Source organism: Xenopus tropicalis, chromosome 7, assembly GCF_000004195.4.
Source record: "Xenopus tropicalis strain Nigerian chromosome 7, UCB_Xtro_10.0, whole genome shotgun sequence".
Lineage (NCBI taxonomy): Eukaryota > Metazoa > Chordata > Amphibia > Anura > Pipidae > Xenopus > Xenopus tropicalis.
In genome coordinates, this window is record NC_030683.2 from 26,254,105 (window position 1) to 26,271,239 (window position 17,135).

General features: G+C 41.9%; 1 protein-coding gene across 1 annotated transcript in view; it reads left to right on the top strand.

Moving 5' to 3' along the window:
- dntt (DNA nucleotidylexotransferase) overlaps positions 1–17,135 on the top strand; it is a 200,448-nt gene that overhangs the window by 27,342 nt on the left and 155,971 nt on the right. Inside the window, exon 3 of the mRNA XM_031906788.1 lies at positions 1,832–1,948. Coding sequence (XP_031762648.1) covers positions 1,832–1,948 — 117 coding nt within the window. The remainder of the gene's footprint in view (positions 1–1,831; positions 1,949–17,135) is intronic.

Consider the following 17,135-nt stretch of genomic DNA (forward strand, 5'->3'; position numbering starts at 1 on the left):
AGCTGGGCAAGGGGCAGTCCTGCAAGGAGGCGGTGTGTGATGTAAATGTGTAGGCCCGGTGCCATCAAGTTAAAGGAGAAGGAAAGGCTAAGTCACTTGGGGGTGCCAAAATGTTAGGCACCCCCAAGTGACTTAGATCGCTTACCTTGTACCCCGGGCTGGTGCCCCTGTTAGGAGAAAAAAGCACCAGCCCGGGGGTACCTGTAGCGAGCGCTTCCTCTCTCTTCTCGAAAGAGGCGAAAATCCGTGGGCCGGCGCATGCGCAGTAGAGTAAAAAGCCGACTTTGTTTTTTAAGTTCGGCTTTTCACTCTACTGCGCATGCGTGCGTGGCGCTCCAGGAAGGAGGAAGCGCTGCAGGTACCCCGGGCTGGTGCTGTTCTCTCTGTACAGGGGCACCAGTCCGGGGTATGAGGTGAGCGATCTAAGTCACTTGGGGGTGCCTAACATTTTGGCACCCCCAAGTGACTTAGCCTTTCCTTCTCCTTTAAGTTAAGATGTCAAGGGGCGGAAGGAATTGTGTCCTTAAGGTAGTGATTCCCAACCAGTGGCTCATAAGCAACATGTCGCTCCCCCACCCTTTGGATGTTGCTCCCAGTGGCCTCAAAGCAGGTTCTTATTTTTGAATTTCTGGCTTGGAAGCAAGTTTTAGTTGCATAAAAACCCAGTGTACTGCCAAATAGAGCCTTCTATAGGCCGTCAGTCTACATACAGGCTACCAATCCTAGCTCTTATTTGGCACCCCAGGTACATTTTTTATACCTGTGTTGCTCCCTAACACTTTATCTATTTGAATCTAGCTTACAAGTAAAAAGGTTGGGGATCCCTGCCTTAAGGATTGAATTTGAAGGGGATTTGGTATATCCATGGGAGCTAGGAGGAGTGAAGGGGGTGGGCCAGGGGCAGAAGGACTACAAATTTACTGGCAAGTACATTGAATCATGTGATACATGATAAAAACTGTGAACTATATCCTTAAAATGGTACATTTCGATGTCATAACACACTGTTTATAACTTACAGGGGTGGTTCACCTTTAACTTAACTTTAATATGTTGTACAACGGTCAATTATAAGCAACTTTTCAGTTGGCTTTCATTATTTATTTTGTACAGTTTTTTAATTTTCTGCCTTCTTCTTCTGACTCTTTCCAGCTTTCAAATGGGGGTCACTGACCCCATCAGCCAAAACTATTTCTCAGTGAGGCTACAATTTTATTGTTATTGTTACTTGTTACTTTTATTGTTATTGTTATTTATTACTTATCTTTCTGTTCTGTAACGAGACCACAACTTTTTTTGGCATTACTGTAACTTTTTCGCAACTTTTTCCTCAGTGAATTTTTTTCATGGCTTTTTTCGCGCCTGTTTCCCTCCTAATCCATGCCTGGCAAAAACTTTTGCTTATCACTAATTACTTGTCAGTTATTCTCACAACCCATGTAGGGGCAATATTGATCATTTTAGCATTTTAATATTAATATGACAGTGGTGCTTTCTTTTTAGTCCTGCTTTTTCTCTCTGTTGCTTTTTTGCCCCATTTGCGGTGGCCATTCTGCCTTTTACAGGATAGCAGATATGGGAGTGCATAAAAAACTCCAAGTAGCTGTATTTAAAGACTGATTTTGCCCATGTCAACTTAATTAAAATGGCAAACTCCTGTACCGGAAAACAAAAATTACAATTAGTGACTTCTTTTTTAAAAAATTCATGCAGAACGTATCCCCTGTAAATGTAAAGCAGCCGACCGTGAAAGTCATCAGAATGAAACAAAAAAAAACCCTACATTTTTTTGTAACATTGAAATTGTCCTTGTGTGTATTTTTCTCCTCAGGTACAACAAGATTGTTCTGCCAATTTCAATCCACCACTCTCTTCATCATGTGTCCAAGTCTCACAATATGCGTGCCAGAGACGTACAACCTTACAAGACACCAACAGAATATTCACGGTAATAATTACTAGGCGTCTAAACAGCCTGCAAAAGTAATGATATCGCAGCTTGTACAGTGGAAAATGAACTCAGGGGTCAGTTTGCTGTACGTGACAATGTATTCCATCATGGTCTTCTCAAATGCGTTTTAGCTGTGACTGAGGCCAGAAAAGAGGGAAAATGGTCACCGTAATTACATGGGGCTTATCGAGGCACAATGCTGCGCATGGAAACTCTGCTGTGAAATGTTTGTTACATTTATCCAGAGGAAGCTATTTTAGATGTTGAGTGGAACATATATTTGAAAAAAAGATAATCCTGCAATCACATAAATTTAAAAGTTGGATTGCTATTTGATTTTGCCCTAATTGCCCACTTCAGTCGGATGGTATTTGAATGGATGTAAAAGGTTTTTTTGCTCATCTTTTCCCATCTGATTTTTTTTTTAAACCGCACCATCACATTTAAGATAATTTCCTGTCCTTAGGTTGAGTCTCTGTTTCCTCTCAAACATATACTTATTGCAGTTATCTAAACTGATTTTACTGTTATTGAGTTGCGCAGAAGGTAATGGGTTTAGACAAGATAATCTTCAAGATTACTACTTTAAGGTATCCAAGTGTTCGGAGCTTTGTCACAGCAGTGCCTAATTGGCCCATGTCTGCCATACAAAGTGTTGGATTTTGTAGAGCAGAACACTAAGAACTGGATGCATCAGCTGCTTTAATGGGAAAGAAAATAAACAGATCATTCTGAATGGTTCCTACAGTACATTAGATTTTTGGATCAAGCAATATGGCTCTTCATTGTCCACCATTTTACTAGACATATTGTACTGAATCTTCAACTGACATATAAAAAGATCTTTTCATCAAGCTACTAACTATATAGACTATAGTTCAAGCATAATAGGTCCCTTGGAATAGAAATTAACAACCTGAAATTGATGCATTTGGCACAAATGCTGATTTGGAAACTGATTTCCAGAGTCAATGTCCAGTAACTTTTTCAGTGAGCAGTGTCTTCTACCTTGAATATACTTAGGATGTTTAAGAATTAAACATAGATCATATCATGATAATCATTGGGTAATATGTGTAGGGATATGGTAAACCAAGTATACCTACCAAAAGGTAACATGCTTCTGGTAGGAAGGAACCTGGTTAGAATAGGGACCAATGGTCAGGATAGCGGTGCCTCGCAGGAAAAAACAGTAGGCAACTTAGCTTGCTTTGCTCCACTAATGATGTCAAGTCCTGCTTGGGTTCCATGTATCAAACTGCACCCTGGGATGCCCTACAGTGCAAATAAAGAATCTCCCTCATGTTATCAGTGGATATCTGTTCAGGCCCTGGTGGTTCAGAAAGTCTTAGGCATAGCCTAGGCCAGTATGGAGTACCCTGGGGTTCAAGACTAGACAATGCAATACTATCACCTAGACCCAATGTAGAGTTTATGTTGGAGCATTATGGCTAAGTAGCCAGGAATACTTACATCTGTCCCGTTTGCTATATTAATATCCTGTTGACATGAGTAAAGGTAGCCCAGAGAATAATAGGCATAGAGTTCATTTTTTTCTCAAGATTCCAGGAGCCAACCATAGAGTAAAGCTAGCCATACATTGAAAGATCTGCTTCCCCGATATGCCCACCATAGGTGATATTGGATTGATCATTTGGTTCAAGGGCCAAATGATCTGATCACAGGCTGTTGGGAAGAGGACCACATGAATGAGCCGATGTACTCCTTTTAAAAGATTTTTTATACCTGCCCAATTCAGCCAGGTATTGGTTGGGTAGGCCCATCGGAGGGCCCAATGCACTGCCTAATATGCTGCTAATGTGGTCCATTGGCCTGAGTATGGCCACCCTAGGACCCTGTTTGTTATGGGTGGTGAAAACATTTAAGTAAAATGCCACATAGTCTGTTACACTATGTTCTCTTATTATTGTGAAGGCTCCTGGGAGTAAGGGGTTTCAGCTTATGCATTTCCCATCATCATCTAAAGGAATTCTGCAGGACTATTAGCAAGTGACTTTTATATAAATGAGTAATTTTGTATTTCAGAGAGATAACAAGGAGGGAGGGGAGGGGGAAATATGTGTCACAATAGACCATTTCCCATATAATTACAGGACAGATTACTAAATTGGTTTTTGCTATTTAATTCTTTGCATCAAGGAACAACTCGCTAAATAATAAAGCTAGAGGTGCCAAAGGTGTCACTGTTATAAATTAAAAAAAAAATGTCTTGCAATGCTGATGTGCAGGAACTCAGTCTAGTCATGAGCTGAGCCCCCAGTGGGAAGTTAAAGTATATATATTTTTTTTTTAATTTGTATTGAGTCATTAGTCCCCTTATTCAAATTTTTAATAGAAGGGGCATACCATTTGCTGACTGACAGTGCAGAACCCTCGAGAACAACTCTAAACAATGCTGCATTTTGGGTAAAAAAACACTGCAGTTGCAAATGAGCCCAATAGTGTCTCCCCACCAGGGCCAACCGCAACCTTAAATATACTAAATATTCTAATTTACTACATTTACTAAAACTAACAGTTGTCATTTTTAAAAATTTGAATAAACTCATTAACATGAATGTCTGACAGTTACTTAATTAAAAGTCAGAACTGAAAAAGTCTGAAACCTCTACTTTTTTAAATTGTCGCACAAAAAAACAGTGTCAAAAATCCGAAACCCCTAAAGTTTCGAAGCAAATGAAGGATTCTCCAGGGAAGTGATATCTGCCATTGGCTTCTACATGATCTCGACAGGTTTGAGTCGGTGAATTTATCGTATTTGGATTTTTATCCATTTTGACGTATAGTAAATGTAGGAAAAATGCAAGACTTTTTTTCCTCTGACTTTTAGCACTAAAAAATCAGAAAAAAAATCTGACCGTTTGTAAATGGCCCCCTAAGTGTAGGGGAAATGTAGCCAGAGAGCAATGTGGAACATTATACATTGAAATGGAAGTCAAATGATTCCATTAATTCCCTCTCAGCAATACAGCGGTTTCACATAATACCATCCTAGCAAAGTACAGATGCACACTTTTTCCTATTAGTTTATCCTGGGAGATTCATTTTCTGTATGTTTACAGCTGTATACTGTATATACTCGAGTATAAGCCTAGTTTTTCAGCCCCCAAAATGTGCTGAAAAAGTCACTCTCGGCTTATACTCGAGTCGGGTGCCATGGGTCCCTCCAAACTAGCACCCTCTCTCCTTTGTGTGCAAATTAGGCCCCCCACAACCAGACCCTCCAGTGCCCTGGCCCGCTCCCAAATTCATCTTCATCTACTGTTCTCACCTGTCCCATTCTGCACTAGACATTGCACTTTATATTCTATATAAACTATATATAGTTTTAAAGGATTTTACCTCTTTGTGTTTTAGCTTGGTTGCTGGTTGAGCTAAGGGGGTAGTACTCTTAAGGTATCATTGTTGATACCATATTGTTTTTGTTGACCCTTTACTGTTTTTCTTTGAAATATTTAAAAACATACCCCACTGATGCCTCATTTAATGTAATTTCATTGGTATTTATTTTGATTATTGAAACTTAGCAGTAGCGGCTGCATTTCCCACCCTAGGCTTATAGTCGAGTCAATAAGTTTTTCCAGTTTTCTTTTTATGTAAAATTAGGTACCTCGGCTTATATTCTTATCGGCTTATACTCGAGTATATACGGTATATAATTTTATATATTTCTAGGCACAGCTAAGGCTTATCTTCTAGGCCACTGTAATCCTATCTTGGCAAAAATATTCCTTGTTCACCTAGTGATGGTAGAACATGGGTCACATTGGACTTTCTTACCCAGATGGGCCCTTGTTAAGTGGAGGAAAAAGGGAGAAGGTGTTTTATGCAACTACAACTCACTGATGCTATGTAAAAACAAAAGGGTTTATTGTCAAAGCACCACAGCATTATTTCTCACAGATCAGTGGGCTAGTATTATATGCAGTCAGACACAGTCAGAGCAAGATTCTCTGACACTGCTGTAGAGATTGCTTGGTAGGTTAAGATACACTTTTAATGCTACCAGCTAGTGGTCTGGATCCCCTACAGTGGAAATGGTTCATGGAGTGATACACAACCTGAAATCACTTAACTTCACTAGAGAAGAACTCTTTTTACTGGGCCTTGTTGACACTAGGCTCCCTAGACACGTCCACCAAAGTCAGCACACAGAAGGCCAGAGAGAGGAAGAACCAGCCCTTTCCAATCACTGACAGGAAGTGGTCACTACATCTATGGGCCAATAACGTAGTTATGTAAATAAGGTAAATTAGATACGTAGGCTTCTGCCTAGCAACTAGGGGAATAGCACTTGTAGCAGATTTACATCCATAGGGACAGGGTCTGACTGGGGGGTGCAGCCCGCCAAGGTGCCCCCGCCAACTGTGTCCCCCACAGGGGCCCCCACAACACCCCCTTTACTCCCCGCAGGGGCCCCTACCACCAGCCTTACATCCTACTTGAACACATGTTAGTGAAATGCGTCAGGGGAGGACATCAGCATCCAGGGGATTGGTAACATGGATCGGGTCTGGGCCACCAGGTTTTTTCCCGGTATCCCGGCGGCCCAGTCTGTCCCTGCATAGGGACTGTTAACCTTATGGGGCCATACACTTAGGACTGTTTCTTTTTATTGTAAAATATGGCTGATCCAGGATATCATTAAAAGAAATGCATATTAACATAGAATGGCTGTTCTATGCACCCAATCAGTTGTGTTATCATACTATACTGTTTGTTTAGAAAAAATGAAGATGCATGCTTTTATATATTTATTTTTTGTTATCTGAGTCAACAGCTAAATAACACTTTTCATAAGTCGCTTAATGTTAATTATTTTCATCCGAATTTAGGATTTTTCATTTTACAATTCTTTTGCCAGCCATTTGCTGGCACATTATTCCACTGATTCAAATTTCACACATGGATCAGTTCAAATTGCTTATAACAGAATATAAGGGGTTTTTCTACCAGCAAAACTTGAGCTGCCTTTGCTTATGTTATAAAATTGTTTTCATTTGCTAAATTCCTCCAGGCCAAGAGTGAGCTCTGCTAAGCTCCCAACATTTGGAACCAGGGAAGGCATTTCAAACTACTCAAAATGATCTTTTAAGACAACACTAATAACAAGAAAACTCTTTTTTCTGTTGAACTATTTTGAATTAAACGTTAGCTAAAAATTCTTATGAAGTGTATTTAGGAATTCTTTCATACAGCTAAGATTTATGTTCATTGCAAGCAGATTTGAATAAGGCCAGAATTTCTGTGCTGTAGTGCAAAACTGGTGTGATTTACCAAAACAACTTAGTTATAAGTACGTCATTCTCCAGTCCAGGTGATTTTACTGTCTGAACAAATACTGTCATAAATACCGCTAAGTTTAGGAAAGCTTTGTAGTTTGGTGCAGAAAGACATCTTTAGCCATTTAAGATTCATCAGAATGTGTCCTTCCCAAAAATATGTAGTTTTCTGGGGGTCTTTGTACAGTTAGGGAATCTTACCACAAGGCCTGGATTGAGATTCAAAATAGGGCTTGGCCTTTTGCTTACAGAGAGGCCCAAACAGCACCCCACCAGCCCACTAATTAGTAACTGTAAATATATAAAATATTAATTAATTAATAATAATGATAGAGGCATGTAGGCTTCCCTTCCACCTAACTTTCTCATAATTTAGATGGGCAAATTAGGAGCACTGGTGGCCCAGTGTGTCCTATTCTTAGTGCCTACCCTATGGCAGGCAGTAGGGACAGTAATTAATTTATATATACCCCCCCCCATGAACACAAGTGCGCAGTACAAAAAAAAAAATAAAAAAATTGGCCACACCCCCTTTTGTGTGTAATATAACCAGCTCATGTTAATCTATAATAAACAGTTCATTGACTTAATGTGTTCATTAAAAGTCAGTGCATTGGATGTCAGTGGTGCTTGCCCCTGCCCTTACAGAAGAAGATTTTCCCAGGCCAGCAATTGCACATGCATTGCTCATACATTATTTAAAGGTTTTTCAATAAAAAAATGTATTTATTTATGTTTTGCATATATATGAAAAAAAAATTACTATAAGGTTAATGGCCAATTTTATTCTTCCAACCTGTGGTACAGTATGTGTGATACAAAGGAAATGTTTTGTATATTTTTCTCTGTTTTATAAGCTAATAACAATAGTTATAAAGTTTAGGGTGGGGAAGGTTTTCAGTTGGGCTTGCTGTGGCAGTAGGACCTTACCAGAGTACTGCACAGGAAATTTTAGAAGAGGGAGAAAGGAGGTTCTCTCCTGTGACTGAACGGTGGGTTGATTGATAGAAATGCTACTACTGCTTGTGCTAGGTGACAGCCTGCTTGGATTTCCTATCATAGAGACACTGCAGATTAAGGACTAGCAGCAGGGCTGCTTAAATTCTCTCATGGTTGGACATGCAGCTCTTGCTGGTAGCAGAGTTTGGGGCCATCCTCTCTGTAGGTAGAGGCAGCCTAGTACTCAGTGGTGGATATAATAACATAGTGCTGATCTCATGTCTTCAGCGAGGAACGGCAGAGCATAGTAGCAATCTCTTATGGAATTCTGGCTTTGAATATTGCCTTGGGGTAAGGCTGGCAAGGCCCTATTTATTTGCTAAAATGTGAATAAATGTTGTGGCCATTTTATCCATTTCTGGCTGGTGTTTCATTAAGGTATGTAACAATGGGGTTCAGAGGGATGGTTGAAAGCGAAAGGGTCAATTGAGGAGTCCCCTTGTCATATACAAGTGCATTACACACCCCAGAGTCTCTCAGTTATGTTCGATAGATTTGTCTCACCTGATTGCTTCCATGGCTCTCAGGGGAAGAGGATCCGTTATCCATATTTGGTGGACTTGTCGAGCAGCTCTAAGATTTTGAGAAATTGTAGCAGAGGTGATCGGCCAAATTTTTTACAGCAGGATCAAAGCTACCCCTGAACCATTGCTATTGGGTTCTGAGAATTCACTTTTTAAAAGTTCAAAGCCATTGAAAACTAGCAACACATATTCTTACAGCAGCCAGCTCGCTCCTAGCAGCTAACTGGAAAAAGTCAAACCTCTCCAGGAAAGGTACAGCAAACATAAAATAGATTATGGCAATGAAAAGGATAAGGAATTACCTTAATAATAGATCCTATGATGGAGAGCTGGCATTGTACCCCTGGTCATAATATCATTCATCTCTTCCCTCTGAGCCACCAGCAACTTTATAGGTTAGTACCCTAAGGGGAACTAAACCTTTGCCTTCCTACCCCCTTCTAAGTCAAAGAAATGAATTAAAACCATTTTCAACTGTCATTTATTGGATATCTAAGTTACAATACAGTGGAATGCGGAAAGCATGTTGATAAGAATGGGGACACTGGTCCTACTTCCTAACAATCACTCTTGCCTTGGTTTCCCTAAAGCCTCTACTTTTCTACAACTATCATAATGCTGATTGAAGTAACTTTATATAGAGTGTTCTCAAATGGCTTTCATTGTTGCTGCCCTAATTTATCATGGCAACCACAAAGAAATGACAGCAAAAGAAAAGACAGTTAGCAAAATGTGAGATACAGTGGCTTGCAAAAGTATTCGGCACCCTTGAACTTTTCCACATTTTGTCACATTACAGCCACAAACATGAATCAATTTTATTGGAATTCCACGTGAAAGACCAATACAAAGTGGTGTACATGTGAGAAGTGGAAGGAAAATCATACATGATTCCAAATATTTTTTACAAATAAATAACTGCAAAGTAGGGTGTGCGTAATTACTCAGCCCCCTTTGGTCTGAGTGCAGTCAGTTGCCCATAGACATTGCCTGATGAGTGCTAATGACTAAATAGAGTGCACCTGTGTGTAATCTAATGTCAGTACAAATACAGCTGCTCTGTGACGGCCTCAGAGGTTGTCTAAGGGAATATTGGGACAACTATTAGTCGTGCACTGCACAAAGTTGGCCTTTATGGAAGAGTGGCAAGAAGAAAGCCATTGTTAACAGAAAACCATAAGAAGTCCCGTTTGCAGTTTGCCACAAGCCATGTGGGGGACACAGCAAACATGTGGAAGAAGGTGCTCTGCTCAGATGAGACCAAAATGGAACTTTTTGGCCAAAATGCAAAACGCTATGTGTGGCGGAAAACTAACACTGCACATCACTCTGAACACACCATCCCCACTGTCACATATGGTGGTGGCAGCATTATGCTCTGGGGGGGCTTCTCTTCAGCAGGGACAGGGAAGCTGGTCAGAGTTGATGGGAAGATGGATGGAGCCAAATACAGGGCAATCTTGGAAGAAAACCTCTTGGAGTCTGCAAAAGACTTGAGACTGGGGCGGAGGTTCACCTTCCAGCAGGACAACGACCCTAAACATAAAGCCAGGGCAACAATGGAATGGTTTAAAACAAAACATATCCATGTGTTAGAATGGCCCAGTCACAGTCCAGATCTAAATCCAATCGAGAATCTGTGGCAAGATCTGAAAACTGCTGTTCACAAACGCTGTCCATCTAATCTGACTGAGCTGGAGCTGTTTTGCAAAGAAGAATGGGCAAGGATTTCAGTCTGTAGATGTGCAAAGCTGGTAGAGACATACCCTAAAAGCCTGGCAGCTGTAATTGCAGCAAAAGGTGGTTCTACAAAGTATTGACTCAGGGGGCTGAATAATTACGCACACCCTACTTTGCAGTTATTTATTTGTAAAAAATGTTTGGAATCATGTATGATTTTCATTTCACTTCTCACGTGTACACCACTTTGTATTGGTCTTTCACGTGGAATTCCAATAAAATTGATTCATGTTTGTGGCTGTAATGTGACAAAATGTGGAAAAGTTCAAGGGGGCCGAATACTTTTGCAAGCCAAATGTATGCCTTTCAAGTTGCAGCTTCCAAATCCTGGAAGTTAAATGTTCCTCATCTGTATATTTTAGCCATTTTGATTGCATCTTTTATTGGGTGATGTTATTAATTTACAATAAAATAAAAGTTTAGTTATTGGGTTTAGCTCAATATGTTATTTTCAAATTATGATGTTGCAAAATCCATTCCTTTTCTTCTTATTCTAGCCATTTTAGGTTTATCTATCTGTGCTGTATATACTGAAATAGCCCTGTTGTCTGGTTTCTGACCTTAGGTGGAAAGGTTACAGATGTTTAATCCATTACTTTGGATGCTGCTTCTGTTTCCTGTCATATTTCAAATTGTCTTCTTCCAGCTGCTCCCTCAGGGATACCAGTACAGATAACACTTTATTACACTGTCTCTTGAATCAGTATATCTTGTTTTGACTCCACACAATGATTGATAAAATCATTAATGCAAAAAAATATATTTTGTAAACTCAGATTACATCTCCAGTGGAAATAATATCCAATATAATTATAATGCATCTAAAAATATTATTTATTTGCAGACATTAACTATAAAAAACCCAAAACATCTAAACCTTATTGATTGAGTAGTGACTTTGTGTGGGATGACCAGCCAACCCACTGCAACCCTCTTATAATTCAATATATTCACATTGAACTGCACCTATTATCTCAACCTGATTTCAAAATGTGGGGACTAAACTTTGTATTGACTTTGTAGTGCAATAGGTGTTTTTCTGTTTTCTGTTTTCTGACCTTAGGTGGAAAGGTTACAGATGTTTAATCCATTACTTTGGATGCTGCTTCTGTTTCCTGTCATATTTCAAATTGTCTTCTTCTGCTGCTCCCTCAGGGATACCAGTACAGATAACACTTTATTACACTTGAATCAGTATATCTCAGTTTGACTCATTGCTGAAACTGTTAATGCAACTTTGTAGACTCAAATTTCCATTTATTTATTTGGAAATATTATTTAATATAATCATGATGCATCCAAAATAATACCTACAAAATAATACCTACAAAATAATACCTACAAAAAAAAGAAAAATATTTAGTCCCTAGATTATGTAGTGACTTTTTGCCAACCTATGTTTATTTTTTAAACATGGTATGACCAGCCAACCCACTGCAACCCTCCCATAATTCAATATATTTACATTAAATTGTACCTTTTACCTTATGAAACACCTTGGAAACCTAATGTAGAAATTTAGAGAAAATCCAGCAAACTGGATGCAATTAATAACAAAAACAAACTATATTATATTTTACTGGTACATTGCTGTACATAGTAGTATAGATTGTTATTGTTAGTGGCATTATTAATGGGAAAGCATTGCTGTGTTTTGATAGATCAGGGTATTAAACCAACTTGAACTCAAGATGCATGAAAATACATTTTATTTCCTGATATAAATACTGTATTGTATGTGGGTCACCAATGGAACACAAAGCACACTGTAGGTCACAGATGTTTGAAGAGTCGTAAGCACAGTATATTCCACATAATCTGGTTGTGCAAGGTTTGAAAAAATTCTTAGACAGAAAGAAGAAATGCAAAGATAATCTAAAATTATATATTTCATCTCCCCATTCTTGGACACAATAATATCTATTTCCATGAGAGGCATTTCTTAAAGACTTTGGGGTCATCAGTGGGAGCTACTCAGGTTTCAGAGAGATCTGAAACTCTTCCTAGCCAAATCTATATGAAAGGTGGCTTTCCTAGCAAGATGAGAAAGAATAGCAAGGAAAGAAATATATATATATCATTTTGTATTCCAAAACAAGCAGACTTTACAAAGCACTTATTTTTTTACACAGACTATGGAGACCTTTAAACACTCCATAGGGAGTACAAAGTCCTCACGCCTCATTTAAGTCCACATTCAACACCCCAAAATCTTTTCCTCCACTCCAGTTACCTATAATTCATTTGTTCTGCTCAAGAGCCTAATCCCTGAATGCAATTAGTCACAAAACGTTTGAAAATGATTACCAAATTAAATAATCTGCTTACTTCTGGGAAGAGGGAGAATGGAGAAATTATCTGTGGTCCAACTGCTATATTCTGTATCAGAAATGGTGTTTGAAGGTCTCTTTAGGGAATACAGGGGTATGAGAGATAGCTCTCAGTACAAGTGAGGGAATACAGGGGTATGGGAGATAGCTCTCAGTACAAGTGAGGGAATACAGGGGTATGGGAGATAGCTCTCAGTACAAGTGAGGGAATACAGGGGTAGGGGAGATAGCTCTCAGTACAAGTGAGGGAATACAGGGGTAGGGGAGATAGCTCTCAGTACAAGTGAGGGAATACAGGGGTAGGGGAGATAGCTCTCAGTAAAAGTGAGGGAATACAGGGGTAGGGGAGATAGCTCTCAGTACAAGTGAGGGAATACAGGGGTAGGGGAGATAGCTCTCAGTACAAGTGAGGGAATACAGGGGTAGGGGAGATAGCTCTCAGTACAAGTGAGGGAATACAGGGTTATGGGAGATAGCTCTCAGTACAAGTGAGGGAATACAGGGGTAGGGGAGATAGCTCTCAGTACAAGTGAGGGAATACAGGGGTATGGGAGATAGCTCTCAGTACAAGTGAGGGAATACAGGGGTAGGGGAGATAGCTCTCAGTACAAGTGATGGAATACAGGGGTATGGGAGATAGCTCTCAGTACAAGTGAGGGAATACAGGGGTAGGGGAGATAGCTCTCAGTACAAGTGAGGGAATACAGGGGTAGGGGAGATAGCTCTCAGTACAAGTGAGGGAATACAGGGGTATGGGAGATAGCTCTCAGTACAAGTGAGGGAATACAGGGGTATGGGAGATAGCTCTCAGTACAAGTGAGGGAATACAGGGGTAGGGGAGATAGCTCTCAGTACAAGTGAGGGAATACAGGGGTATGGGAGATAGCTCTCAGTACAAGTGAGGGAATACAGGGGTAGGGGAGATAGCTCTCAGTACAAGTGAGGGAATACAGGGGTAGGGGGGATAGCTCTCAGTACAAGTGAGGGAATACAGGGGTAGGGGAGATAGCTCTCAGTACAAGTGAGGGAATACAGGGGTAGGGGGATAGCTCTCAGTACAAGTGAGGGAATACAGGAGTATGGGAGATAACTCTCAGTACAAGTGAGGGAATACAGGGGTAGGGGGGATAGCTCTCAGTACAAGTGAGGGAATACAGGGGTAGGGGAGATAGCTCTCAGTACAAGTGAGGGAATACAGGGGTAGGGGGGATAGCTCTCAGTACAAGTGAGGGAATACAGGGGTATGGGAGATAGCTCTCAGTACAAGTGAGGGAATACAGGGGTAGGGGGGATAGCTCTCAGTACAAGTGAGGGAATACAGGGGTAGGGGGGATAGCTCTCAGTAAAAGTGAGGGAATACAGGGGTAGGGGAGATAGCTCTCAGTACAAGTGAGGGAATACAGGGGTAGGGGAGATAGCTCTCAGTACAAGTGAGGGAATACAGGGGTAGGGGAGATAGCTCTCAGTACAAGTGAGGGAATACAGGGTTATGGGAGATAGCTCTCAGTACAAGTGAGGGAATACAGGGGTAGGGGAGATAGCTCTCAGTACAAGTGAGGGAATACAGGGGTATGGGAGATAGCTCTCAGTACAAGTGAGGGAATACAGGGGTAGGGGAGATAGCTCTCAGTACAAGTGATGGAATACAGGGGTATGGGAGATAGCTCTCAGTACAAGTGAGGGAATACAGGGGTAGGGGAGATAGCTCTCAGTACAGGTGAGGGAATACAGGGGTAGGGGAGATAGCTCTCAGTACAAGTGAGGGAATACAGGGGTATGGGAGATAGCTCTCAGTACAAGTGAGGGAATACAGGGGTATGGGAGATAGCTCTCAGTACAAGTGAGGGAATACAGGGGTAGGGGAGATAGCTCTCAGTACAAGTGAGGGAATACAGGGGTATGGGAGATAGCTCTCAGTACAAGTGAGGGAATACAGGGGTAGGGGAGATAGCTCTCAGTACAAGTGAGGGAATACAGGGGTAGGGGGGATAGCTCTCAGTACAAGTGAGGGAATACAGGGGTAGGGGAGATAGCTCTCAGTACAAGTGAGGGAATACAGGGGTAGGGGGATAGCTCTCAGTACAAGTGAGGGAATACAGGAGTATGGGAGATAACTCTCAGTACAAGTGAGGGAATACAGGGGTAGGGGGGATAGCTCTCAGTACAAGTGAGGGAATACAGGGGTATGGGAGATAGCTCTCAGTACAAGTGAGGGAATACAGGGGTAGGGGAGATAGCTCTCAGTACAAGTGAGGGAATAGAGGGGTAGGGGAGACAGCTGTCAGTACAAGTGAGGGAATACAGGGGTAGGGGAGATAGCTCTCAGTACAAGTGAGGGAATACAGGGGTATGGGAGATAGCTCTCAGTACAAGTGAGGGAATACAGGGGTATGGCAGATAGCTCTCAGTACAAGAGAGGGAATACAGGGGTAGGGGAGATAGCTCTCAGTACAAGTGAGGGAATACAGGGGTAGGGGAGATAGCTCTCAGTACAAGTGAGGGAATACAGGGGTAGGGGAGATAGCTCTCAGTACAAGTGAGGGAATACAGGGGTAGGGGAGATAGCTCTCAGTACAAGTGAGGGAATACAGGGGTAGGGGAGATAGCTCTCAGTACAAGAGAGGGAATACAGGGGTAGGGGAGATAGCTCTCAGTACAAGTGAGGGAATACAGGGGAAGGGGAGATAGCTCTCAGTACAAGTGAGGGAATACAGGGGTAGGGGAGATAGCTCTCAGTACAAGTGAGGGAATACAGGGGTAGGGGAGATAGCTCTCAGTACAAGTGAGGGAATACAGGGGTAGGGGAGATAGCTCTCAGTACAAGTGAGGGAATACAGGGGTAGGGGAGATAGCTCTCAGTACAAGTGAGGGAATACAGGGGTAGGGGAGATAGCTCTCAGTACAAGTGAGGGAATACAGGGGTAGGGGAGATAGCTCTCAGTACAAGTGAGGGAATACAGGGGTAGGGGTGATAGCTCTCAGTACAAGTGAGGGAATACAGGGGTAGGGGAGATAGCTCTCAGTACAAGTGAGGGAATACAGGGGTATGGGAGATAGCTCTCAGTACAAGTGAGGGAATACAGGGGTATGGGAGATAGCTCTCAGTACAAGTGAGGGAATACAGGGGTATGGGAGATAGCTCTCAGTACAAGTGAGGGAATACAGGGGTAGGGGAGATAGCTCTCAGTACAAGTGAGGGAATACAGGGTTATGGGAGATAGCTCTCAGTACAAGTGAGGGAATACAGGGGAAGGGGAGATAGCTCTCAGTACAAGTGAGGGAATACAGGGGTAGGGGAGATAGCTCTCAGTACAAGTGAGGGAATACAGGGTTATGGGAGATAGCTCTCAGTACAAGTGAGGGAATACAGGGGTAGGGGAGATAGCTCTCAGTACAAGTGAGGGAATACAGGGGTATGGGAGATAGCTCTCAGTACAAGTGAGGGAATACAGGGTTATTGGAGATAGCTCTCAGTACAAGTGAGGAAATACAGGGGAAGGGGAGATAGCTCTCAGTACAAGTGAGGGAATACAGGGGTATGGGAGATAGCTCTCAGTACAAGTGAGGGAATACAGGGGTAGGGGAGATAGCTCTCAGTACAAGTGAGGGAATACAGGGGTAGGGGGGATAGCTCTCAGTACAAGTGAGGGAATACAGGGGTAGGGGGGATAGCTCTCAGTACAAGTGAGGGAATACAGGGGTAGGGGGGATAGCTCTCAGTACAAGTGAGGGAATACAGGGGTAGGGGAGATAGCTCTCAGTACAAGTGATGGAATACAGGGGTAGGGGAGATAGCTCTCAGTACAAGTGAGGGAATACAGGGGTAGGGGAGATAGCTCTCAGTACAAGTGAGGGAATACAGGGGTAGGGGAGATAGCTCTCAGTACAAGTGAGGGAATACAGGGGTAGGGGGGATAGCTCTCAGTACAAGTGAGGGAATACAGGGGTAGGGGGGATAGCTCTCAGTACAAGTGAGGGAATACAGGGGTATGGGAGATAGCTCTCAGTACAAGTGAGGGAATACAGGGGTAGGGGGGATAGCTCTCAGTACAAGTGAGGGAATACAGGGGTAGGGGGGATAGCTCTCAGTACAAGTGAGGGAATACAGGGGTAGGGGGGATAGCTCTCAGTACAAGTGAGGGAATACAGGGGTAGGGGGGATAGCTCTCAGTACAAGTGAGGGAATACAGGGGTATGGGAGATAGCTCTCAGTACAAGTGAGGGAATACAGGGGTATGGGAGATAGCTCTCAGTACAAGTGAGGGAATACAGGAGTATGGGAGATAAC